The following is a 27696-nucleotide window of genomic DNA, read 5'->3' on the forward strand; positions in this document are numbered from 1 at the left end:
AGGACCATTTTTCAGCTTTATATCAGGAGGAAGACTCTTACCCCTATTTTGTCCCTGGCCAAGGCGACAAATTGACACTACAGGGGGAGGAGATAAGAGATGCTATTGTGTCTTTGCCAGTAGGCAAGGCCCGGGGCAAATGGAGTTTCAGGGAACTGTTTAAATTCTTTGTGGATCTCTGCCCCCCCTCTCCTCACCCTACACATTCATGCTCCTATTAGTAGCCCCCTACCAGAGGCTTGCCACCATTACATAATTGGGCCCGTGTTCAACGGGGGGGGGGGGGGGGGGGGGGGATGGGGGTGAAGAGGAGGAATGACCCTTCCTGTTAAAGGACCATCTCTTTAATTGATGTGGAGGTCAAGATCATAGGAAGGGTCATACAGAAGAGTAACTCATTGGGCTGAGGAACACATCTTGTCTGACATTAAATATAGGTTTCCCTCGGGGCACCATGGAGCAGAATCTTAACCTCCATCTTGTAATCAACAAATATGTTAGAGCCAAAAGGGGTTCCCTACATCTTGCCTTCATGGACCTCAGCTACACCTTTGATAGGGACAAGCTCTGGGTGGAGCGAAGGTCCATGGGAATGGATCAGTGTCTGGTGGATTTTCTGAGGGACCTACACTGTGGTTTGATGGTCTCAGTCCATTACAGTGGTAAAGGGGACTGCACAAAGCACTTAGAACGGGGTCCGAAAGGGATGTTTCTTTTTGTTATGTACGTTAATCGCCTAGAGGGTACTTTCTGTGCAAGGCTTAAATGTCCCAAGAGGCAGGGGCATATTGCTTCCAGCTTTTAAATGTAGACTATGCTGTTTTAATTGCCTGCTCTGCCAGAAGTCTGTAGCCACTTTTATAACTTTTCATGGACAGTCTGGGCTTACTTACCAATTTAAAGATCATGTGATGGTCGTGGGGCCGAAAAAACACAAAAAGTGCCACTTTCTCAGTGCAGGGGCAGACCCTAAGTAAGGCTGATAATTTTACCTATCTAGGAATTTTAATAGATTCCAGACTTAACTGACAACCCTATTAAAAAAAAGAACATTGGAAGTTTAAAGAGGGTGTGTGCTGGAGTAAATGATTTCTCTTCCCGACTGGGCCAAAGGCCATTGAAAACTATGCTGGAGATCTACAAAGCTAAGTGTATCCCAATCTCCACTTTTGGTTGGGAGCTTTGAAATTACTTGACTTTAGGCTGAATATCGATGGTAGAGATTAACTTTTTCAGGGCCCTCCTAGCAGTGAAGCTAAATACCCCTACATGAAGAGCTAGGAATAAGCTATATTACAGATTCCTTGCGGTTGTGACCCCTACTGTTGTGGTGTGCTGTCTGGCTTAAGGGAGAATTAAGTCTCAATAGGCTAATTATTTCAAATTGTATGAAGTTGGACATTACGCACAATAGTCCCTGGTTGGTTTATATCAAGGAAAACTTTAGAGCCCATGGGAGACCGGAGTTATTTTCTACCCCACAGAGTATCATTAAACAAGACTGTCTGGTTGAGGCAGACCTTTCTTCTTAGGGTGGCAGCCGAGGGAAGCCTCACCCAAACCAGCATATAGGAAATTGGGCAGGGTAAAATGAGTACACAGGATAGAGCCTTATCTTCTCCTTGAATGGCAAATTTTCAGTGTTGTTTAGGTTGGGTCCTTTTCTTCAGCTGCTCTATCCTGAGAGAGCATGGCATAAGCACTCTGAACTGCCCTCATGTTCTTGTGATCAGCTCTCAATTTGCGATACTTTGCACATTGTACTTATTTGCCCCTTTTATAAAAACCCTCCGACAAGTTTTTAAAACCTCTATTTTTAAATACTGATTTTTATCAGGTCACACCTGCCTTTTTATACTTGTAACTTTTAGCAACACAAATTTCCTTTTTTGTGTGTCAAGGTTTCTTTTGGGGGCTTATAGCTCAGGATGCTAGGGAAGGTTATTTGGGTGTTGGCCATAGAGGTCTTTCCTTGCTTGTTCTAATCTGGATATCTTTATTAAACATATCTATTATTTTATGTTACATGAATAACAGATGTATCCGATGTATACTGCAATGATGTGGGTTTCTTTCTATGTTCATTTTCATGATTTTATTTCTTGAAATCTAATAAAGTATTTAAAGTAGTGAACCAAAGGGAAAGTCAGTTGTCTGACCTTCCCCTTGGTGTTACTAGAGATGGAGTAACAGTCTTGCTTCTGTGCAGCGCACACCCCGAACTGATTATTAAAAGGTGCTCACATCGTAAGACTAAGGAAAAGGAGGCACTGTGAAAAACTGTCTTGAACCAACACAATGTGGTAAAATAGAAGCAGAGTTTGAGGCATGGTTTTCAATTTCATGGTGTGCAATTCAGCCACTACATGGTTGTCACTTTCTACCTCCAGTTTTGGATGAAAGCTTAAAGCTTTGTGTTACATTCTAGTTGGCTCTAAATCAGTGGACTGTTACATCTATCAGGGCTATTAATGTTTCACTAGGATTGGCGGTGACAGTGTTTGGGGATGGATATGTTTTAATGCAAAAGCTAAAATGAAACCGTGATCACATGGGCTTGCATTGAGCTCATTTTCGCTATGTAGCTAAGTCTTCATCCATTGCTATTCATTCTAGAATTAATTCATCCAACCACTCCTCATGATTAAACTATTAATTCATTAAGCCATGCAGCCGGTCTCCATGCAAAGAGTGGGCAAGATTCTAGAATACAAAACCTATGTAGAACGTACCATATTTGAAATTATTTTGAAAAACAACCCTTGCAGTGGTCGGGCATGTTCCCCAGTACATGTAATATAAGGACTAGTCTGACCAAGTTTGCCAGGGCTGCTGTTGGTTCACAATCGGGCCCTGATCGGAGGATTTTGGGAATGGCTGAGGACTTCATCAGGATGACCTGGGGGGTGTGGGGGGGGGACAGTACACTCAAATGGTACAGGTCTGCTTGGAAGCAAAGAGCTTGGTATCTGGAACAGAGTTGGAATCCTGTGTGGGTCGGAGCTTATTCGTGTCTTGAACTCCAGGCAGTTAAAGCTTACTGGTCAGTAAACTCCTGATCACTATTTTGGCAGGCCATGTCTTGGCAGATGGTGTTGCAGTGGGGGAGCACCTTCTGGTGTAGAATTTACTGATACGGATCAGACCGTCGGCACCACCTCAGACATGTTCCCACCTGCAGAACGTAAATAGTGTTAAATCTGTTTGTGTCTTGGTAAGATAACCAGTACTTTTTGAGGAAGTAATTAACAGGTTAGCTGGCCAGACTTCTGTGGTTTATTCCACGGAGAAGGGTGTCAGACGTCCGTGCCTTGATTCACCTTTGCGATTTCAAAATGCAATAAGGATAATACTCAAGCGATTTCTTACCGAGAGCTTTCAAGATTTTAACAAAATTGTGTGTACTAAGATGCATCAAGGCCTATGAATCTACAGCAGAGGACATCAGATTACCTGAAACATAACAGTAGCATATTGCTGTGGGGAAAAAAACTAACACCTTTTCTTCCGGTCTCTTCATCTACCATTGCAAGATGGGAGAGGCTGACTATACAGGAAACAGGCATAGAGGTATCCGATGGGCCCCATTCTGCAAGGGGAACCGTGGCCTCCTCGGCTTTCTCCCGAGGTGCTGATCTGCAAGACATTACAAAGGCAACAGACTGGTCATCTGACTACGTTCAAACACTTCCATTTCAAGCTGGTGGGAGATTTAGCTTCACTCCGGGTTCCGACATAAAACAAAAAATTACCTATTGCGAAGGAAAGTTTCAGTTTTATTAAGGATGCTGAGGTAAGGATTATCCCATCAAGTGAATCTCACATCTGAATTTCAAGAAGTGGAACCTCTTCTTTTTACAGATTACCATATTTAGAATATATGGTACTACGATTGTGTTTCTTGGGATGTATCACTGTTTTCCTATGACTGTTTTGACTTTGTTGCAGTGGTATCGTAAGAAGTGATTGCCAGAGGTTTGGTTAAAAGGGTGCTCTATTATTGCAGGATCAGAGCAAAAATATAAATATGTAAAAACATTTTCTGCCAACATAATACGAAAGGATGAAGTTGCAGGAAGAAAGAGGGTGACAGATTGTGGCCAGATGTTACATATTTGATGGAGGTCTGCAATCGATTGCTACAAACTACATTCTTTTTCCTGGCAGTTTTGGGAAATGTAGCATATGTTTTATTAGTTATGGCTGGTGTTGCAGAATAAAGTGGAGGTGGAAGGCATAATTCTGGTATCTATTATAGAACTGAAAAGTTTTCACAATAGCGAAGACATTTTTATTTGTTACGAAATGCTAAGTGGATCAAGCAGAAATATTCCCTTAAAATGTATGGTCTAGCAAATATGGGGCCATTGTCATGTGGAACCTTCTGCATTTTGACCTTTTAATAGAACTTGAAATCAAAAGGATATTGAATCCTAGCTCCTGTTATAAAAATAATCAAACAGTTATGCCAACACTCACACCTTTAAAGAAAACTCCAGAAAGTTGGTTGGCTCCAGTATTTTCAGCAGGTCTCTTTAAAATATCTGCTTCAACGTTTTTCCATTCAGTGCAACCAATCCCCTTTAAATTAAGGAGTATCCAAGAACACAGACCACCAGCCCTCTGAAAAACCCAAAAGGCTGAAGATTCTTGATTCGAACCTCCCCTCCCTTGCCCTGCAAATTATGACCACTGCTTTCGGAGCACCACACAGATCTTAATATAGACAATGTCTTAGTTTGGCACACTACTCGGTTTTGGTTTTCTGCTGCACACTATAAAACCTCTGCATGCGCTACAACAATCCAAATAAAGAAATAAAATCTTGGAATATCATTGAAGAGTTTAATCGGCATTATAGTGTACTATTTATTTTTCCATAAAAATTGAATACTTTATCCAAGGTGACTTAAGTCATCCTAGACCTCCAAGTGCAGCGTTTCCTGTACAACATTTAACAGTGCTCCTCTAAACCTCAGAAGAAAAACATCAAATAGTCAAGCTGGGCATTGCAGTGGGGACGAGGAAAAAAAGAGCACAGTCCTCGCCAAAAAAACTTCAGGAGTTAAAGAAACAATTTTAAATGTAATACAAGAAAAATGAAATAACACACTAACTGCCTTTTATTACTTAATCTCAAGAACCTGTCACAAGATGGTAGAAAACAAACTTTACAACTCCTGCTGTGCTCTTTCTTGCCCCATCCTGCTCTACACCCTTTGTGTGCAAAGCACGCTTAGCATGCATCTAACTCATAGATACAGGCTAGGAATTTCAGTATTCTATTTTTATAGCAGCTTATGCGATTGCGGCCAAATACAAAGCTTCAGGACAAATTTTACAGACATTTTACAGTGAAGTTTCAATGTAAAATACGAAACTTAAAATGTACACGAGAACCGGTAAAATTCAAGCACAGGAACAAGGACAAACTTAAAACCCAGGAGGGAGTTGGGTCTTCATTTTGAGTGCTTTATTCTGCTACAGAACATTCAAACTGAAGATGTAAGCGTTGTGGTTAGTTTAAATTATACACTCTGTAAATACTATATAACCAATTTAAAAGTTACACATACAGCAACAGAGATGTCCATTGGTTCATCTGGATTTCTTATACAATCCAGCTGGATTGTTGAAACATAAACCAGGCAAAACTTGAAAAGAAAATCCTTTGTGCAACTCATTTCCAAATGTTTACTGATGGGCACACTGAACACCAGGTCCATGGTGACTGCTTTCTTCATCAGAGCTATCATTGTAGGCTTCACGTCTCTGGCCTGATCCTGATCCACGAGCACTTTCAAACTCTTGAAGGTCTACTTCTTCTGTTTCACCAATTTCGCTGGGGTACTGTGGTCTAGCTGGCAAGAGATCCTCAAGTTCCTGAGGAAATAATAAAAATTATTTAGCTCATGACAGGGCTAGCTTGTGAACATGAACATATGTACAGCAAGTTTTTTTCCATTCAGTGAAATGGCATGATGATTTTATTAGTATTAAGTATCAATTTCTTATAAATCATCTTCATCCTTCTGGTCTGCAAAAATACAAATTATCTACAAGTAAATACATTTGTGTACTAAGACAACTTATCCTTTGCCTTTATGCAATGGAGAAGATCACACTGGGCTTTCAACATGAGATAGGAATGCACTATAAAATGATAGAGAATATTTAAATATTTACTAGGAAGTTTGTGTGAGGAGTGAAAAATGGACATTCCACATCAAGTAGATTGTCAAAGTGTGTAACAGATGGCTCAGTATCGGAGGTTTTTTTCTAATTGGCCCATTTAGTTGCCTCGAAAAATAAATCCCATTCGTATGCAGACAAAATCAAACTATTTCTAGGAGGGACATCTTTTATAAGGAACTATTTCCTAGGCGTTCAAGGCTTTCCTAGTACCTGGACCATCGAAATAGTTACAATTAGGATTTAAGAGTTTCATAATATAGTAAGCTTTGAATGCTTCCAACAAACTAAGCCAGGCAATTTCAGGATGAGCTAAATGCAAATATTAATTTGTGTGCAAAAGTAAAGGGGCAGGTTAAGAGATCCAGGACAATACAGTGGGTAAATAGTTTGTTTTCATAAAAATTGTTGCTGGTCTCAAATCGTTTTTGAAGACTAATTTCATTTTCTTTGGATTGTTTTTTTAACTTTTATTATCGGGCAGAAAAGTGGGTGTGAATTTGAGGCACAAAATATGGCTGATGGGGTTTCAATTCGCAAAACTAATTAGTAAACAATTTGATGATGCTAGCTTTAGTCGTTACGTAGTGAACATTTCTTTCAATTTTTTAAGTGAGCTGGGTAACAATGCATTGGTCATGGTAATTCTAACAGGCAATAGGTGTATCTTATAATGTACAACTTATTTAAAATGCATGATTTGTATTCTGAAACATTTCTTGTATAATTTATGTTGATTTCTGTATTTTTGCAGGTGTATACATTTTATAGTCGTAAAGTTTGAAATCTCCTTTATAAATGACTTACGTGCACTTAACTACATCATTTATTGTACAAGCATGTGAGTAAAATGCACATTTGAGGACTTGGAAATACAAAATTAATTAATAAAAACAAACCATGAGAAGACAGCCACTTTAAGTTTAACAAATAACACGTATTACTGGTGTCTGTACCATAGGGAGTTTACGATTAAGGGCCTGAGAAACACCGTCCTCATTCATGTTTAACATATGGGCGGATAACTGTTTTAACCTGCAGTGCGAAAAGCAGTGTACCTTGATTTATGGCTGGCGTCAGATCGTAACAATGCAATACTTGTGTGAAAGGGGAGAGCATTTAATATCCAATGTTTGACGTAATATAATTTTGTAATGCCAATTCTACTGTTCTTTTTTACGATCCAACAATCTTGTTATTTTGAAAGCAGTAGGTACAACTAGTAATAAAATACTCGCACATTCGCAAAATGAACACTTACTGTGAGTTTTTCTGGATTAATCCAGTTACTTTCTGGAAATTGCACTTCAAACTTAATGAAAAGATCGCCTTTTTCAAAAGGGTTACGATACTGTGGCATTCCTTCACCTCGAACTACACGTGTAGAACCTAAAGCAACAAATACCATATGGAATAAAACAAAGGTCTTGTAATTCTAAACATAAAAGTTTACACTATTCAGCTTTGCCAAATTATTCTAAAAAGAAAAGTGAAAAATCCTTTTAGGTTTTAAGTGCTATTTTTTTCCCCCAAACAAAATACCAGGTTACAACTGTATGCAAGCAGCCATTCCACCACGACAGTGAGATGCACACTGTCATCTCCTAAATTTGAGGCAAGGAAAGCTATTTCCGTTTATATACTTAAACATAAAATATATAATGGAAGCAAACAATATGTATGAAAAGGTGAGCTAAGATATCCCAGGATTGTTGTCTTTTATGAATTCACAGAGTTGAAATATTGTTTAGGCCTGCTGGTCAGGTTAGTAAAACCAAGTACAACAAAAACACAGAATAGCATTACATAGCAGAATCAAAATAATATGCCTCAACAGCCCATTCATCTCTCTGGAGTCTATTTTATAATGGCCTTTAACCTCTCCCTCAAATAACCATAAACTTCGTTTTGAACAGGAAAGCACTCCTTTTCTGACATTCACTATAGGATTCCATGATATATATCAACTGTGAAGAGATTTAGTTTCAAGAAGGTAATTTATCAGGTATGGAACTTTATACAGATGACACTTTTCCAACAGAAGAGCCAGCACTGCTACCTTAAAAAAGATTCATTGTGGGATCTTCATCACTGAAACAAATCTGACATCAGTATCCACAGCCTGTTTAAGAAAGGTGTGGTATTCTCCACATTTCAGTCTTGCAGATTTCCTGAAGCGCTCTCTAGGCAAGCAGTATCGCAGCTGTCAGCACTCATTATGGAGCAAGCCTTAATTATGCCAGATACAATTTGGTTTGCTTTTAGGCAAGTCTGATACAAACAACTAACCTTTAATACTTAGCCTGGACAAGACTGCTTAGAGCACCGAAACTCTAAACTATGAAATTTCAGTTTGCATAGGTTCTACAAATTAGGACTACTGAATAGTCCGCTATCACAACAAGGTATGTTGAAGGACTTGCATGTGGCACGTCTTCTGCCCTCTCCATCTTTAAGGGAAAAAGAATAATAGGAAAAAGAACTTGACCATCTTTGTGGCTGCTGCCACAATGAGAGCCATGCGAAAACCAAAGGAAATGATGGACGGAGTGTTGAACATTGCAAGCACTCACCCCCAGTCAACTGATCTGGGTTTAATCCATCACCGTTCTTTAGCCCACTCTGCCACCCCAGTTCAGACATGGCCATATGCAAATCAGTCTGACCCTGTGCCTCATGGGAACAGTCCAGCCCGAACTGCCAAGCCAGGTCTTCCCTGGACCGAAAACAAGCTTCCTAGGACTGGTTTCTGGCATTTCAGCCGTCTTCAGCCAGGCATGGCTTGGCAGTTCGGGCTGGACTGTTCCCATGAGGCACAGGGTCAGACTGATTTGCATATGGCCATGTCTGAACTGGGGTGGCAGAGTGGGCTAAAGAACGGTGATGGATCAAACCCAGATCTGTTGACTGGGTGTGAGTGTTTGATTGGTTCTGATGCTCCGTCCATCACCACCCCCTTTGGTACCGCTTTGATATTCTTCAATTGGCATTCATTAATTTGGGTTTGCCCATCCCCCTCATTAGGATGTCAAATTATGCAGCCAATATACACTTGATCTGCACAAACTCAACAATCAGTTGGGTGATGTGCGTTTGATCTAGGACTGGTGAACAAAGTCACCTGAGGGGCAACTTGAAGGATTAAGAAAGCGTTCAAAGGGTTGATGATACTTAACCAATGTATTACATAGTTTACATATGTATGCACAAGATACAGTCAACCTTCCTATTTGTTTTTCACTGAGTGAATAATAATGAAAGAAAGCATGCTACTGTACACGGTCATATCCAGTACCGATTTTAAAATTACTCTGATTAAGCCTTCCTTCCTATGGGCTGACCTCAGAAGGCAGCGTGACTGAACAGGGGTTTACAGGAGCAATAATGCATAAACACTCCTAATTTTAGTTGCTCGTGGGAAGACGTTTGGATACCGAAGGGAAATAATGTGTCACCATGTAGTGACCCTGCACTAACAATTTTGGACTATGGTTCATCTAAGGGGGCACTTGACGAACCAAGTAGAGGTAGGGGAAAAGATTGGTGGATTTGTGTTTAGCTTTTACCAGTTCTATATTCCTTAAGGTAGAAGTTTACTTTTTATTCATTGTTCTAATTATTTCCTACGTTAATGTTTAATACTACTAACAATATGCCTTTTGTAGGGTCTAGATTAGTTTTTAATAAATGGTACAAAAGTAACAATCTTGATTGTGTGCGACTTCTCAGATGAAAGAGTTTGTACCATTGCAATCCAAGCCCTAACAAGATTAGCTAGGTCTTTATTTTACGCTCTGTAATTATTCTACATACATCAATCTAAGTGGCCAGGAAACTGAAACAAATCACTCCTGACAATTCGCATTTTGAGGAACCCAAAGAAGTTGTTGGAGTGGAGGAGAAAGTCTGTTAGGGTCTTATCCAGGAACTGCCCCCTGTATTAGGGTAAAATGCTAGCCAAGGGGAAGAGGAGGAGACTCTTGGTTTGTAATATTGAGTTCTTGAAAACCCTCTGAATTTGGGCTACTTCTGGTCACCATCGAATGAGACCTCCATTAAATTAAACCCAGCAGAACGTATAAAAACATGGTAGTCATCACTACTACAGTGTTTAACAAGCATTAGGAATGCCAATAGGTCCGGCTTTAAAGGAAAGTTGTATGGTGATGTGAAGCATTACACTTAATTAGCATGGGAATGAAAATGTATTTGTGTGAAAGCAAAGAACTGTAAATGATGTAAGTGTGGGTTAAAAAGTTAGGTGACCGCTGTACGGTCAATACGGAACTAAAAAAATCTATAAGTTAATGATTGCGCTCCTCCTATCTGTGCTTCTGCCAGAGAAGGACAAACACCATATACTAGTAATCTAAGACACTTTTACAGCATTACCATGTTGTATCTGCCCCTGAAGGATAAGTTACTTACCTGCAATCCTAGTTCTCTTCCAGGGGTATCCTCATCAAAGTCATAAGCACATGAATATTCGTGCCCATGCGCAGGGACTCCGGAAACAATATATACACATATACATACATATATACACATCAAAAAACTGTTCCAGCCCCTCCGAATGCAGTCTCAGAAGGGGGATTGTCTGGCGAGGACCTCTTTAGCGAACATCCACAGAAAATAAATCAAGACCAGGGAATAATCCAGTGCAGGTGCATATTTATTCAGCAATATAACATCCAGGAAAATAAATCGGACATAGTGCCCGCCATTGAATCGTTTTGCTCGCGTCCGCGAGCTTGATCACATGACGTGCTTAGGGACGGGAAGTGCTAAATTACAAAAAATGCGCCAATTCCTGTAGAAAAGTGACTACTTCGTGCCTAACCATGGAAAACAGACTTAAAATGCGGTAAAATGCAGAGAATCTACCAACAGTTCAGACATTCATTGTGAAGCAATTTTAAAGGTGTAAAATATTACTAAAATCATATGATGTCACTTGATCAATATAACAAGCACTAAAACTTTTCTTAGAAACAGAATGCATATTGTCCAAAGTCACGTACATGGTAATACTCAATTCGAATTCCTTATTGTACACATAAAGCATGTTTAGTGCTTTATCAATGTCAATAGAGAACACTCACCCATACAAATGTGTGGGCCATATGACAATATAAAGTACACAAATATATTCGTTATGTTGACATACACACATATACATCTCCACAAATGCAGCCCTCCAAACAGTAAGAGCTGGGTAATGCTACAAGAATTCTCTTGCACATATACACATTCAAAAAAGCAGGGAAGAAAACAAAGTGCATTTGAACTGCTTTAATGTACAGTATAAACCATAATCCTGCAAAGAGGAATGAAAGCATTGCCGAAAAACTTAGTGTAGAAAGCTGAAAAGCCAACTCCTAGAAACACATAGGAAAATACTGGCACCGTGCCTTGAAGGCAGTCATGACCCCTAGCTTCCCATCATGCCTCAGGGGTGACAGTTAGGTCAGTTCTTTGCGGAGACCCGAAGGCCAGGGCACAAAGAAAAGACATTTACCTCGATCATTTGCCCGGGGAGGCAGGTGGGTTGCTTATGACTGATGAGGATACCCCTAGAAGAGAACTAGGATTACAGGTAAGTTACTTATCCTTCTCTTCCAGGGGATCCTCATCAATAGACTAGCAAGCCCATCCCCTCATCCTGCGGGCAAACTATAAGCATAAAATCAAACAGACATTGAAAAAATATCATGATTCCAATGAAGTTAGCATCTGAACAAATTCCTCAAGGAGGCTTGGCCTACTTGGGTTTCTGCTCTGGAAACAGACTGAAGACAGTGTCTAGTAAACGTGTGTACCGATTTCCAATTGCTGCCTTGCAAATCTCGGCCATCAGTACATTATGCAAGATAGCTATAGTAGCCGCTTTTCTCCTAGTGGAGTGAGCCTTAGGGGAAACCAATAGAGGCTTGTTTGCCAATTGATAAGCCAGCTTAATACAGGACACTATCCACCTCGAGAGGGATTGTTTGGAGGCTGGAAAACCTGTCCTGACAACACCATAGTTTAAAAACAATTGGTCAGACTTCCTAATGGATTTTGTTCCCTCCAAATATAATTTGAGAACCCTCGTGAGTTCTAGTGAGTGAAGAGACCTTTTTGCTGGTATAGCAGGATTGGGGGAAAAAAAAGAGGGAAGAGAAATTGTCTGGTTAACATTGAAGCCAGACACCACTTTTGGTAGGAAAGTAGGGCAAGTCCTCAGAACCACCCTATTGTGATGGAAAACTGTGTATGGTTCCTTTGAGCAGAGTGCCTGGATTTCACGTACTCTGCGTGCTGATGTGATAGCTACTAGAAAATCAACTTTCTACGTTAGGTGCTGCAAAGTGGCCTTATGAATGGGCACGAAGGGAGCACCCATTAATTTGGACAGAACAAGATTAAACTCCCAAAGAGAAGGATGTCGGACAGGAGGAAAAACTTTCTACAACCCCTGAAGGAAATCCTTTACCACCTGGTTAGGAGATTTTCTGTAGGCTGTAATGGCCACCAAGTGAACTTTTATAGAAGTGTACTTCAAACATGACTTGGCTAAATAAAGATAAGGTGAGATTACCTCGTCCTGCCCACTAGTAGGACTAAAACCATTACGCATACACCACAAGAAAAACCTCTTCCATTTAATAATAAGAATAAGAGCTCCTTGTGGCTGATCTCCTTGACTCCCTCAAAATGTTCATGCAGTCCTGAGGGAGATTCAGGTGTCCGTATTGCAGGACCTCAGGAGCCAGGCTGCCAAGCTCAGCGAGGGAAGGCTGGGGCGCACAATCATCCCGCCCATTTTGGTCAGAAGGTCCGGTCTGCACGGAAGCCTCCTGTGTGGACATAGTTGCAATAGGTCCGGATACCACCATTGCAGGCCAGTCCGGTGCCATCAGGATCATCTTCATCCTAGATCGGATGAGCTTTGTCACCACCTTCGGGATAAGAGAAAGGGACGGAAAGGCATACGCAAATGTTCCGGACCAGTCTGTCAAAAGAGCATTTCCTCTCGTTCCTGGCTAGTAAAATCTGGTCGCGAAGGCGTGGCATTTTTTGTTTAGATAGTCTGCAAAGAGGTCGATGGATGAATGACCCCATTGATGGAAGATGTCTGACACTACCTCGTTGTTGAGCACCCAGTCTTCTTGTTCTTCGAAGTGCCGACAGAGCATCTGCCTGCACGTTCTGTTCTCTTGGCAGATGCACCGCTGTGATCGAGAGATTCCTGGCCAGGAGCCAGTGCCAGATCGCTTGGGATTCCAGTGACAGCGGGCGAGAAGGTGTTCCACTTTGTTCAAGTAATACATGGTGGTTGTATAGTCCGTTTTAATCCGTATCGAGTGACTGAATTGATGGATGGCTGGATGGAATGCCTGGAGGCCTAGATGAACTGCCAGCAGCTCCAACATGTTTATGTGGTAGGTCTGCTCCTTGCTCGACCATCTGGCCTGAGTTTGTAGACAGCCCAAGTGCGCCCCCCCCATCCCTGAGGAGATGCATCCATAATCAGGGATTGCTTTGGGAGGGGTTGATGGAAAGGAACTCCCACTAGTAGATTTTTCGCTTGAGTCCACCAGATCATGGATGACTTTGTAGCGTGGGAAAGGATAATCCGATCCTCCCAATGTCCTGAGGATTGGTCCAATTTGCCTTCCAGATCCTGCTGCAGTGGTCTCACTCTCTTTTTTTTTTTTTTTTTTTTAAATTTTATTGAACAATAAATCAATTACAAGCATGGGCCTACAACCACCAGGGCCGGCCGCTAGATTCAGAAAGGATCATACAGTTGTTAAGGCAATAGTCGGCTCCCGGGGCCCAGCCCCGTACATGGCTCCGGATAGTCCTAGGGAAGCAGGATACATAGGATTAACATAAATAACAAATAAAAACAAAAGGCGAGGCATAAGGGCAAAAAGTGTGGGTAAGGCTACATCCGGGGGACTCTACTTCAGACCTTCAAATAGCTATCAAGAGGGAGGAGTACTGATAGGTCGGGGGGGGGGGACACGGGAGAGGAAAGTCTATATTCGGTTGTTCCAAAAGTCGCAAGGAACCATCAAGGGTCAGGGGGACAAAGCAATATCGGTGTCCACTAGGGGGGGGGGGGGGGGGGGGGGGGGGGGGGAGTACAGATACCCCCCACGATACGCGTTCCATTGCCCCCAGATTCTACCCCATGCCCCCGGTTTACCACGAGCCACATACACAGTCTTCTCCCTGAACATGCACCAGTCCATGTTCTCCTTCCATACGGACACGGTGGGAGGCCGCTGGGAACCCCAAAGCTGCGCTATATCTCTCTTGGCAATCATGTTCCCCAGGGCCGCCCACCGAGTCTGAGCCGCGTTATAATCATTGGGCTCCCACACATTCAGGACACAGCGACGCACCTCCGGCAGAAGCGCCACCCCGGTGACCCGGCCCATGACCACATGAACCCGGCGCCAGTATTCCGCCACCTCGCGGCACTCCCAGAGGATATGGAGAAAGGTGGCACTGAGCCCACATCCTCGCTTACAGAGCCCGTCTTCAGAAAATCCCATCGAGACCAAACGGGGACCCGTCACATACCCCCGGTGGAGAATCTTTAGCTGGACCAGGCGGAGACGGGCTGGAATGGCCACTTCCTTGGGGGACGACAGTGCGGACTGCCAGTCCTCGTCGTCCAGTTCCACCCCATCCCCTGTCCACGCCTCCCGAAGGCGCACCAAGAGGTCAGCCCGATTATTGATAAGTTTTTTATAAATTAAAGAGATAGTACTGTCGGGGACATGACCATCGAGTATGCGGTCCTCGAGAGGCGAAGAATCCGGGATCTTGGTCCCCTCTCCAAAAACCGAGAGCAGGGCATGCCGAACCTGGGCGTAGCGAAAGAACTCCCTTCCCGTAAGTTCGTATTCGCTCTGGAGCGCCGCGAATGTTTTAACCGCACCCTTAATCCATAGGTCTCCCACTCTACTAATACCAATCGTGTCCCAACGGTCAAACCCCTTCGTTGTCCAGAGGCTTCCCAGTCGATCGGAGGCAAACAGAGGAGTAGCACACGTTAATCACCCATTCCAGCCCATGGCTACATTGGCCGCCTTCCAGATCCGTACCGCAATCTTAGTAGGGCCCGTAAGGGTCCGTCCAGCCGATCTGGAGTAAAGTGCCCTGTTATAGTTTCCGCCGGGAAGCAGGAATTTATCCATCCCATACGCCGGATTCAAGCCGGGCGCATACGTGGCATGGTTAATGGCCGATAACTGTGAGGCCCAATAATACCTGCGAATGTCGGGAAGCGCGATGCCCCCGTCGTACCAGGGGAGAGTAAGCTTTGCCAGAGCGATACGCGCCCGTCCGTCCCACACCAGTCTCCTCTGCAGGCTCTCCACCTCCCGAAAGTAGGACACAGGAATGACATCGAAGGAGTTCTGAAGTGCATAGAGGAATCTGGGAAGGGACAGCATTTTAAACAGTGCTGCCCGACCCAGCGGGGACAAGGGCAGCTTACACCACCGAGCCGTGTCCTCCCTCAAACGCCGAAGTGGAAGCAGGAGATTCTGCTCATAGCGAGCCACCGGGTTCAACGAGACGTATATCCCCAGGTATTTGAAGCCGGACAGAGATAATTGGATCGGAAGCCGAGGCGGCAAGAGAGGAGGGTCACCGGAGATAGGATAGACACAGGATTTAGACCAGTTGATCATTAGACCCGAATTTCTCCCAAAGGAAGTCAGAACATCAAAGAGAACATTAAGCGACCGCCGCGGCGAGGTGAGATACAGGAGAATATCGTCCGCATACAACGAGACCCGATCCTCGAAGCCCGGGGCCCACCGGATCCCTCTGATCGAGGGCTCCCAGCGGAGCCAAGCAGCGAGCGGCTCCAGGGCAAGAGCAAAGAGCAGAGGGGACAACGGGCACCCCTGCCTCGTACCCCTACCGAGAGCGAAGGGCCGAGAGACCCGCCCATTAACCACCACCTGAGCCATGGGTCCCGTGTTAAGAAGCTTCACCCAGCCAAGAAATCCTTCCCCAAAGCCGAATTTGGTCAAGACAGCCCAGAGGAATGGCCACTCGATGGTGTCAAAGGCCATCGTGGCGTCTAAAGAAACCAGCACGGCTGGTTCGGAGAGGGACTCCGCCCTGGCGAGGGCGCCGTGAAGACGCCACAAGTTAAGGGCGGTGTTACGATGAGGGATGAAGCCGCATTGATCAGGATGAATCAGATCGCAGATGACGCTCAACAAACGATTGGCAAGGACTTTAGCCAGGATTTTAGGCTCTGCGTTTAGCAGTGAAATAGGCCTGTAGGAGGCACAGCGGTCTCGTGGCTTACCGTCCTTGGGGATCACGACTATCGTAGCCAGACGCTGGTCGTCAGGAAGGGAACCTGCCTCAAGGGACTCTTGAAACATACGACGGAGGAAGGGCGCGAGTTTATCCGGGCGCAACTTATATAATTCTATAGGCAGACCGTTGGGACCCATCGCCTTGCCCGAACGAAGGGACCGAATCGCAGTTGCTATTTCATCTACAGACAAGGGGGCGTCCAGCTGCTCACGGTCGTCGACGGACAGGCAAGGCAAAGCAATATCCCTCAGCAGAAGGCGAGAGTCTTCTTCATCCCTATCAGTCACCGGGGAGTACACGGCCCGGAGGTGGTCAGCGAAACATTCCACAATCTCACCAGGCTCAGTCACACACACTCCATCCGAGACACGCAGCTCCGGGACCACACGATTAACTCTCTCCTTCTTATCCAGCCACGCAATCAACTTTCCCGCCTTGTCTCCGGCATCATACAATCGACCCTGCTGCTCCCTATACATCGTTTTGGCAGCGTCAGTGACAAGAGACCTGTATTCAAACTGTTTCAGGCTGAGGGCATGTAGCCCGTCCGGAGTGACACCAGTCTCCAAGGCCGACTCCAGCCCCGAGATGTCAGTCTCCAGCTTCACCACTGCCTCACTCTTGAGCTTCTTAGCCACCACTATCTGGGAGAGGGCGTGTCCGCGGATTACGGTTTTAAAGGCTTCCCACAGGGACATTGCGGACGACACCGACCCCTCGTTTTCAAGGAAGTATTGGTCCATAGCCTTAACCAGGCTGTCGCGAGTCGTAGGGTCTCGCAGGTACCACGGGTTAATGGGAGCGATCCGCCCTGCAGACCGCGCCTCGGTGTCAAAGAGCAGCCACAACGGGGAATGGTCGGAGATACCCCGCGCCAGGTGCCTAACCTCTCGAATCCGACCAGTCTGCGCCGCGGGCATAAGGAAATAGTCCAACCTAGAAAGACTCCCATGCGCCCCAGAGTGAAAGGTGTACTGACATTGGGTCGGATGCATTAATCTCCAACTATCTACCAGGCCGAAGGTCTCCAACAGTCCACCAAGCCATGCCTGGGCAGCGGGGAGGGTCCTGGGTGGGTGACGATCCAGGTCACCCGAAACCACCGAATTAAAGTCCCCGCCCATAAGCAAAAGACTCTCCGGAAGTTCAAGCAGCATTCGACCCAGGTCCGCGAAGGTGGAGTTCTGGAGGCCCGGGGGGACGTAAACTGAGACCAGGGAAAGGGGCCGCCCCTCCCACCTCCCAGTCAGACACACATAGCGCCCTCTGTCATCCGAGTGGTCTCATTCTCAATCTGGAGTTGGGGATGACAAAAATGCAAGAGGCCATCGACCCTAGAAGAGATGGCACTTGTCGCACTGACAGCTGGTGTGCACGAAGCAGAGAGTTGCACTTCTGTTTCATTGATAACAGTAGCTCCTCCGAAGGAAACACTTTTCCTATGCTGGAGTCTAAGTTGGCGCCCAGCTAATGGAGAGTTTGAGTAGGCTGTTGGACATATTTTTCATGTTCACATGAAGGCCTAAGCGGTGAAGTAGATTTAGGCAAATTCAATAGTGTTCCTTCACCATCTGTGGGGACGAGCCCTTCAACAGCCAATCGTCCATATATGGATACACAAACTGGCCTTGACGATGTAAAGCTGTGGCCACCACCGCCATGCACTTTGTGAACACACTCGGCGCGGATTTTAGGCCGAACGGTAAGACTGAACTGGTAATGCTTGGCGCCCACCATCAATCTCAGGAACTTACGATGACGTGGAGCAATCAGGATGTGGAAGTATGCATTTTGGAGGTCTATCGAACACATCCAATTCCCCTTCAGTAGGTGCGGATATATTTGATGTAGAGCCAACATGCAAAACTTCTCCTTCTGAATGACCTTGTTCAGAGATCAAAGATCCAGGATAGGTCTGAATTTGTGCGCTTGGCCTTTCTTAGGCACCAGAAAGTACCTGGAATAGACTCCTTTTCCTCTTTGAGCAGGAGGAACTTTTTCTATGGCCAACTTTTGGAGGAGGATAGACACCTCCCGATGTAGCAATTTTAGTTGGTGGGGGTGTGATTTTCCTAGAGGAACGTTCTTTGGGGGTGCACTGAAACGAAGTGCATATCCATTGTCAAGTATATTCAGCACCCACTGATCTTTGGTTATTTTGCGCCACTGCCACATGATTCAAAATACTTCCTCCCACTGGAGTGGGCAACTGCGCTAGAGGAAGCAGAAATCATTGTTTCCCTGAAGTCTTGGCTGCGCTGGAGGATTGTTGATGTTGTCCTCCTCTGGCGGATTTACGGCCTTGGAACTGAGACCTGGATTGCTGGTTTTGCCTCTGCTGCCATTGAGGAGTTTGAACCCCCTGATGGTAGTTCTTGTTGTAAGATCTGTAGCTACACCTGAATTTTTTTCTTTTCCAGGCCTACCGCCTTCAGCGTTTCCAGCTCAGCCTTCATCCTGGCCATTTCCTCATCGGTGTGGGAGCTAAAAAGAGAGGTGCCGGATAATGGGAGATTTAAAATTCGATGCGGAGATTCCGGCTTTAAATCTGTTAAGCGTAGCAATGAAGACCTCCGTGCACAAATTGTGTGCATATGAATGAGCAGCCAGAGAACCCCCATCTGCTGCAGGGCTAATCACCGGATTAGAAACCAGTGCCCCTTCCTGAAGAATCTCCACAAAATCCTGGCGGTCCTCTTTTGGCAGTTTTTCCTCAAAATGCTCCAAAGAGTCCCATAAAGACCTGTCATAACGGCCCAACAGGGCTGCAGCGCTAGATACTTTCAAGGAGGATGCTGCGGAGCCGCATACCTTTCTCCCCCAAGAATTCTGAGGCCTACTCTCCTTGTCTGGAGGGACAGAGGACGAAGATGCGACAACATGAGTTTTCTTTGCTGACGCGATGATCACAGAGTCCGGTGGAGGATCTGATTTTAAAAATGAAGGATCAGTTTCTGCCGGCTTGTATTTCTTCTGAATCCTCGCTGGGGCTGCTATAAATCGAGGATGGGGTGAGAAAAACGTCCATTACTGGTTGAAGACGACCAGGAAATAGTGGAAGCAAAGGTCTAGACACAGACCGTTGATGGAGTCTCAAAGATAGAGGTAGAAGCTTGAGGCGCTGACATATCCAGCTTCTGCGCTCCTCTAGTGAGGACATTGTGAAATGTATTGATGTCATCGATGGGCGACTCTAGAGGGCAGGCTATCCGTAAGGGTAGGTGAATAGTCCCTTTGAGGAGCGAGTTGAAGAGGAAGACCAAGACTGTGTTCTTGTTCTTTTCCGATTAGCATGAGCTGGTGTATGCTCCGGAGATTTGTCTTGGCGATCCCTGGTCTGAGTAACAGGTGATCTCTCCACCTCCTGCACCAGCCGTTCCAATGGGGATCTATGCAGTGGATTGGAATAGTCCATAGGCCGTCGAGCTTGGCCAGAAGGATCTTTCTGCCAGTGGCTGACAGGAAGAAGCCATCTTGGTGATAAATGAACTGAAGGCGACCTCTGCCTTCGTGGAGAGGTTGACCTAGGGAATTCTCGTGCCTCCGGAGATGGAGAAGAGCTTCTCTTTGAAATTACTTTGAGAGCTCGTAACTGAAGCCGATGACTCCATGCGGCCTTTGGAGGCTGAACGGCGTCTGAAGAATCGATGCGACGGGGAGTGCCTCGACGTCGAACTACTACATGTTACAAGCACCGGTGAGTCTTTTGAGAGGGATCTTTGACGTCTACCTCTTTGTGCTTTGACGTCGAATACCCTGACGTTTAAGCCATCGACCTAGCCCTCGACGCGGAGCGTCTAGGAGATCCCAAAGGAGTGTGAACCGACCGAGAACCCCTTCGACGTTGTGCTCTTCCTCGACGTTGACCGCCGCCTCGACATTGAACTTTGTCTTGAAGACTTCACTTTGGGTCCCGATGACAAATCCTTCGCCGACGATTGAGATTTGGCCTTCCACGTTGAACGCAGTCTGGTCGAAGACAACAAAGGTGTCTGCTTGGGCGGCGAATGTCTCGCACCTGGCGACGACGAGGCCTGCCTCGACGTGGACCGCTGCCTGGTTGACGCAACGGAGACACCTGTTTGATGCCAATCGTCGTTCCACTGGCAACGACAAGGCATGTCTCGACGTGGACAGCCGCCTGATTGATGGCAACGGAGACGCCCGCTTCGACGCCAATCATTGCTCTACTGGTGACGGCGGAGCATATCTCGATGTCGAACGCCGTACTGACAGTGATGACAGAGATCCAACTCGCGAAGTTGTGCGAGCCCGCACCAACAGAGAACGACTCCTCGGCGCCCATCGTTGCTGGGTTGACAACGGCAGGAGATGTAACATACCTGCAGTCTTCTTCGACGACCGGTGGTCTTCTTGTCGATGTTTTCGCGGCAGGTGAAGGTATTTTCAGCACTGATCCCGATGCTAAAGGAGAGCAGACTGGTACCTTACTTCTAGATGAAGATCTGGTTCTCTTTCTCCTCTTCACCGGAGACCTGCCTCTAGAAGGAGCTTTTCCCTTCTCAGCCAGCCCATAAAGGCGAATCCTCTCTGTCAGTCCCTGTCCAGGCGTACTGTGAAAGACAATGCTGGCAAGTCTTAAGATCATGATCCTTAGGCAGGCAAAGGATACAGACAGAATGGGAGTCTGATCTAGCCTTCTTTGCCACAGGAAGGGCAAGAGTCAAAGAGAGACGGCATTTTTGAGAGAAAAAATATGCTCAACTCTCAAAAAAGCCAAAAGACGTCGAAATAAGTAGGTTTTGACAAAAAAACATGATATTTTCAGCCAGAAATCAGAAAAACAGAGAGCTTAAGTAACCAGGGTCCTGAATGAAGGCGCCGGAAAGAAAAACTGACCCAACTGTCACCCCTGAGGCATGATGGGAAGCTATGAGTCATGGCTGCCTTAAAGGCACGGAGCCAGTTTTTTCCTATGTTAGCTTTTCAGCTTTCTACACCAAGTTTTCCTGCAATGCAGCCTGTGAGCTGGCAATGCTTGGATTCCTCTTTGCAGAATTATGGTTTCTACTGTACATTAAAGCAGTTCAAATGCACTTTGTTTTCTTCCCTGCTTTTTTGAATGTGTATATGTGCAAAGAGAATTCTTGTAGTATTACCCAGCTCTTACTGTTTGGAGGGCTGCATTTGATAGAAATATATACATACATATATACATACATATATACGTATATATCTCGCTCTCTTCATATCTGTTTTTGGAAAAACGTGTATATATGGTTTCCGGGGTCCCCGTGTATGGGTGGGAATATTCATGTGCTTATGACTATTGAGGAGGATCCCCTGGAAGAGAAAGTTCAATTTCAGCAAGCTGGATAAACAAACAAAATTATCGCAGCTACATGGAGGGCAAGCACGGTTTTGTTGTAGCATGCAACTTCTGCCCAATCAAAGCATGTACTCCTGCTTCCCGAAATGTGGGCGGAGCCATGGTATCAACCATGTCAGAACAGGACTCCAGGATATGTTGACCATTATATAAAGCCCTTATTAGTGGCTTATAGCATATTAACAAAATTAAGTATATTCATTCAAGGAGAGTTAAACAGAGAAACCAAAAAGTTATTTTAGACAGTGCAAACTGGGTGTATACTTTGAGTACAAATTTATGTAGAAAATATTACAAAAATGGTACAAAATATCACACAAAAATACAAAAGTGAATGATACTTTTTTCTTTAAATCAACTGTTTTCTCATAAGCACTTTTGATATAACCCATTTAAAATATTTACATATGAGAAAAACCATCACTGGTGATACAGTGAAAAATTCCAAAGGAACATTTACAAATGAAAATGTGTAGGACTGTCGACGTTTCGGTCTTGTGCTAATGTCTACAAGACCATCTTCAGGAAAAAACGTTTTTATGTAAACCGGAGACCCACGGACATTAAATGAAAGTAACCATATGTACAAATCATTCGGATGATGATTCACAGAAAAGGAGTGCAGAGTGACCCCCAACAATCTACAGTATTGTAACGGCTTTCCAAATATTTATGCTGGCCACACAGCTGTAGTTAGATACATAACATGCCAACCCTTTCTGAATCGATACGAGCGGTGGCAGACAGGGAACATTATCAATTCAATCCAAAATTACTTAAGCCAGTCGTGACCCGATCTAGGACGGATTGTCTTGGTTCCCAAAAAATCCCTGGTAGGCTCTTTTACCGATTATTGACTTAAATTTACCCAAGCCTCCAAGGGTTTATTGGGTTGCCCAATTTTTTGTTAATTAGGTGGAGCCAGGCAGATCAGTTTCCAAAGTCACTTAGTGACTAATATGCAGCTATTTCTAAGAAGCCATTTTTCGCAGCAAGGCTGATTGCTGGAGACTTTTGTTCAAACATGAGGAACATGCATTCCTTTTCCCCATCAGAGAACGTATAAATTGTAGCCGGAGTTTGGTGGATTGTGTACTCTCAGTTCAGTGACTAGGACCCATGCATATGCTTTGATAAAAACACGGCTTCCAGTTTATCTAGCAAGGGGTTTGAGAAAAACTTCAAATCTAATTGTAAATCTTAGTTAGAAGGAAAGTCTTGCGTCAAATTATAACAAAATACTTAAATGTATAACCATGCATTCAAACATAATTCATGGACACAATATAAACTACAGGTGAGAATATAAAATACAGTAAACAAATGTATTAATATCCAGCTTAATTCATCAAGCATTAACCTAAAACCCCTACATAATTACTGATGTTTTACAAAATATACATTTAACGATCATAATTTAGACATACTCATCCATTAGGGTTAACTTTCATGACCCTTATTAAAAAGGCTTATTACCTGGCTCAATTACTTTTCCTGGAGGGTATTTGACAACAATTTGACGTCCATCAAGATGCTTAAATGTGAACTGAAATCCACAGAGCGACTCCACAAGTCCTATCTTGTGGGTCATGTGCAGGTCATTTCCATCCCTCTGAAATATCTGAGGACATATGCAATAAAATAGTTAAAACACATTCTTAATACCTTTTTTAAAACTGAACAAGTTACTTACCTCTGGTAATGATATTTCTGGTGGATACTCTGAGCAACTGTAAACCCCTTTACTTTAGAATATCCCAGGCATCAGCCTGGAGCTGGAGGCACCATACGGCTTCATGGTGACCCAAGCCTCACCTCAGAAAAGGCAGGTAGAGCTGCATCTAAGTACCACTCCTGCACGCTGCTGTCAGTTTCTTGTATCCTTCTGCACCCTCAGAACTTGGGACCGGTTTAGATGTTTAAGAGGCTACTCCACAGAACAGGAAGAGCACTACCGAAAGTAATTGTTCTTTTAATGGTTACTTCTAACCCCAGATTCCTCCACATTAGAACAGATACCACAGAATTACCTCCCAAACATTGGAGGGTCTGGTGAGTTGATTCATACCAGAACGTTCAACAGAACCAAGCAGGCAAAGTCACCTTCCCGCCAGATCAGACGATCAATGCAGAAGTGTTTTGTGAACGTATGCAGACAAGCACATCATAGCCTGTCAGATGCCACAGTGGCCTGGGCCCTAGAGGAATGAGGCAGCAGGCCCTCAGGGGGCTGTTTCTTGGCCAGTGCACAGTAAATTTGAATACAGACTACCACCACCTTGACAGGGCCCTTTCCCCCCCCCCAGCCTTCCCATTCATAATTCCAGAGAAATCCACAAAGTGCTGATCATCCACACAATGGAGTTTTACACAGTAGATGGAGAAGCTCTGAACTCTTAGAGTCAGGTCGATGGAGCTTCTCCTCTTTCAAATGATGACCTGGGCAAAAAACACTGTCAGTCTAATCAATTAGCAGGAAGGCCGCTGTGGTGCTCAGGACCAGTTTGTTCATAAAGGAGGTGTGAAGCAGCTGTACAAAGAGCACCAGTAGTTCACTTACATGACGTTTGGATGTACTCTAAATGAGGAAGACAGTTTTCAGTGTCAAGTCAAAGAATAGCTGTGCATCTGGTCAAAAGTTGTGCACAAGAACAAAAAAGAACAACTTCACCTGCAACTCCGGCATAATGGGTTTGGGGGGCTAGGGAGATTGAGTCGGGGTCATGTGTGTCAAAGCTTTGATAAAACGCATCACAAGCAGCAACTTAAAGATAGTTGCTCAGGTAAACACAAAAAGGCAGAAAAATAACCTTTTACTGTGCACAGTGCAAGGCTCTGGTACGCTACAATAAGAACAAGCATCCAAAAGTTTGGCCTGCGAGGGATAAGTGTTCTAGGCACCACACCATGTGCCAAATTTGTCCCAGGGCTCAGCGTAGATAAGATTTTTTGGAAGGTCATCTGGTCACAGGGATGTTATCAACCACCTCATTCAGCTAATAAAATGCTTGTGTTGTGAAGACTCAGATGTAGGACAGAATTGTTGTTAACACCACATTTCGGACTGTGGTGAATAGAGCTAGCCAGACCGTGCCAAACTGATCAAAGACACCCTGCGCCACCTTGAGATGGATACACCACTCGTGGTCTGCAAAACACCTGCTCATTTCTCCCACTCCTGTAATTAGAGAGCTCATTAGGTGTTTGGCAACCAGAAAGATAGATGATGTTCTGCTGATCCAGAGTAACACACCAAGAAAGAGGAGCCAGTAACACACTCAGTTTCATGCAGTAGCATCTGGTGGGTGTGCTGCCCACAAGGACCTGCACAATCCTGCTTGGATGGATCTCAAAAAGGCTTTCAGTCCAAGAGAGATGGCCCTAAATCTACAAAAGACTAATATGGAGCCAGGTCTCCGGCAGAGACCAGAAACCTCTGATCTCCACTTCTCACAGATGACTCTTGCCCCTACCCCGGAACCAGTAGCAAGGTGAACTGTGTGTGGAAAAGGTAAAGTGACCTACTACAGGCAGGTTGGGATCTGCCAGCCGCCACCGCAAATCCAACGCAGTTTTCATGGGGATCTGAATTGAGTTGCAGAAGCAGCCGTGAGAGTGGGCCCTCTAGGAACTGAGGTTCCACTACAGGACCTGCACATACCACCAGCAGTTTCTGTTGAGGAGCGCACATAAAAGGCCAAGAGACCAAGAAGCCTCAGCCATACTCACCGAAAAGCATCGGGCCATATCCTGAAGTCGTGGACTCGCCACAACAGAGGAAAGGCTTAGAAAGCCATCTTGCCCAGGAAATACCCAGCATCACCATGATAAATGAAATTCTCTACAAGGGACTCAGGAGGGACTTTGGCTCATTGACAGTAAAACCCAAAAGTGTCAGTTCAGCGATGAATTGCCATTAGTATACAGACTATGGCGAGCCCAGATTTAACAGCTACTTATCAAAGTACATTGAATGACCAGTGGCATTACTTTTGTGAACACTCGATGGGCCGAGATAAGGCAGATGAAGAGCACGGTAAACTGAAAGTGATGCTGGCCTACAATGAACTGCAGGCAACACCTATAGGACAAGTATATGGAAATGTGTCATGCAAGTCCAAGGACACCATCCAAATGCCTGCATCAAGCGCAGACAGGATCTGAGCCAAAGTGAGCAATTTGAATCTGTCCTTCCACAAAAAGGTGGAAGTAAAAGTAGGAGAGACACCTCAATCCTTTTCTGGAATTGAGAAGTAGCTTAAATTGCATCCTTATCCCTGCTAAGACGCTGGCACCCGCTTAATGGTACCCTTGGACAGAAAGCTGACTTCCTGAATCAGGACAGTGGAGAGCTCCTCCAAGAGTTGCTCTGGTGTGGGAGGAATGTGGGGTGGGTAGTAAAGAAAGGGGAAAAGGATCCACCTGTTTTTCCTGATTAACCTCCAGCCAGAGAGAGAATACTGTATTCTGCTTCATACTGGCCAGGCATGAACCTAGGAGGGAAAACTAAAGCATTTTGGCAGCCGCTGGAGCATAGGGAAGAAGAATGAGGATTTCTGCCTCTGCCGATTCGAACTGTGTCTACTATTTCCGCAGGCTGAAAGAACTGGGTTGGCTGCTGCAATATAGGTTGAAAAGGCTAGCTCCCTGAAATAGCCTCAGAGTTTCCTATACTGTTGGGGAAATGGCTTAGCTGGTGTCAGTACCACTAAACAATGTGCTGTGGCAAGTAGCCTTGAATCATTCCAGTGCCAGAGCAGTATGGATACACCAAAGAGGGATGCCACTACTTCTCCAGAAAACCCAATTTATCTCATAGGCCTGCAATCTAAGCACAACACTAGTACCAACAACTTGCCAATGAAGTCCATAGTGTTTAGAACTGGCTGATGCACATACTTGACTAGGACCATTCTGTACAATTTAGGACAAAGAGGCCTGGAGATCTTTCAAGACAGTCAATAAGAGGTCACTGGCCGTATCCCATAATGTGGGGTATACATACTGTAGTGGCACAAAGCATTGATAGAGCTGAAAGCTAAGGTAGTCAAAAAAGTAATATTCTCTTTCCTAAAGAATGAAGTCTTTTCAATTCTATAAGGTATAGGGAGAAATTAATTTGGATTGACCTAATGTGTTAAAGCTTTAACAATCAGGCTCTCTGGCACAGGGTGCTTGGTCAGGAAGTCCAGGTAAGTCAACTAGCCAAAGTTGGATTGACTGGCAGACATGAGAATGGATTGGCCTATGTAGCCAGAAAAGCATCAGTAAGGCATTAATTAAATGGCAACAATAGTTTAGATGAATCTTGCCCCGGTCTGAAGGACTTCAGTCAACACATTGATTGTAGTCTCAACAGTGGGCAACTACAATTCTGGTGTTTAAGCTGCCCTCTGAACCTCCACTGTAAACAAAGCACTGTTCTCCAATGGAGGTCCAAGAGGAGAGTCTAAATGAAATGCATCATCAGTGTAATTAGGAGGCAGCAACCGCTCCTCTTCCTCATCGTCAGTGTCCCGGTGGACATTAGTTGCCTTCTGCACTGAGCTCTAATAGGAGCAAAAAAAGACACAATCCTCTGCTGTACTGGCGCTGAGGCAGAGGCCTTAGACTGTATGGAGACAAGCCTGGAGCAGACTGATGTTGCTTTGGGATTAGAGATCTGTGTTGAGATCCAATAATAAACTGGTAGCTGTATGGAAGGAACAAGCATGGACCTTGGTGCCAAAGTCTGTTCTGGTCCCAACGGAGAAGGCTGCATCAGGGATGGGGCAGCCGGTGACGTCAGACCAGTTGGACCGTAAGTCACTCCA

General features: G+C 44.8%; 1 protein-coding gene across 1 annotated transcript in view; it reads right to left on the minus strand.

Moving 5' to 3' along the window:
• Window positions 1-4831: 4831 nt before the first annotated feature.
• Window positions 4832-27696, minus strand: part of DNAJA2 (DnaJ heat shock protein family (Hsp40) member A2) — a 119244-nt gene continuing 96379 nt past the window's right edge. Inside the window, exons 7-9 of the mRNA XM_085638495.1 lie at window positions 23360-23504; window positions 7454-7581; window positions 4832-5883 (exon numbers count right to left, since the gene is read on the minus strand). Coding sequence (XP_085494621.1) covers window positions 5695-5883; window positions 7454-7581; window positions 23360-23504 — 462 coding nt within the window. The 3' untranslated portion in view covers window positions 4832-5694. The remainder of the gene's footprint in view (window positions 5884-7453; window positions 7582-23359; window positions 23505-27696) is intronic.

This window comes from Triturus cristatus, chromosome 12, assembly GCF_964204655.1.
Source record: "Triturus cristatus chromosome 12, aTriCri1.1, whole genome shotgun sequence".
Taxonomy (NCBI): domain Eukaryota; kingdom Metazoa; phylum Chordata; class Amphibia; order Caudata; family Salamandridae; genus Triturus; species Triturus cristatus.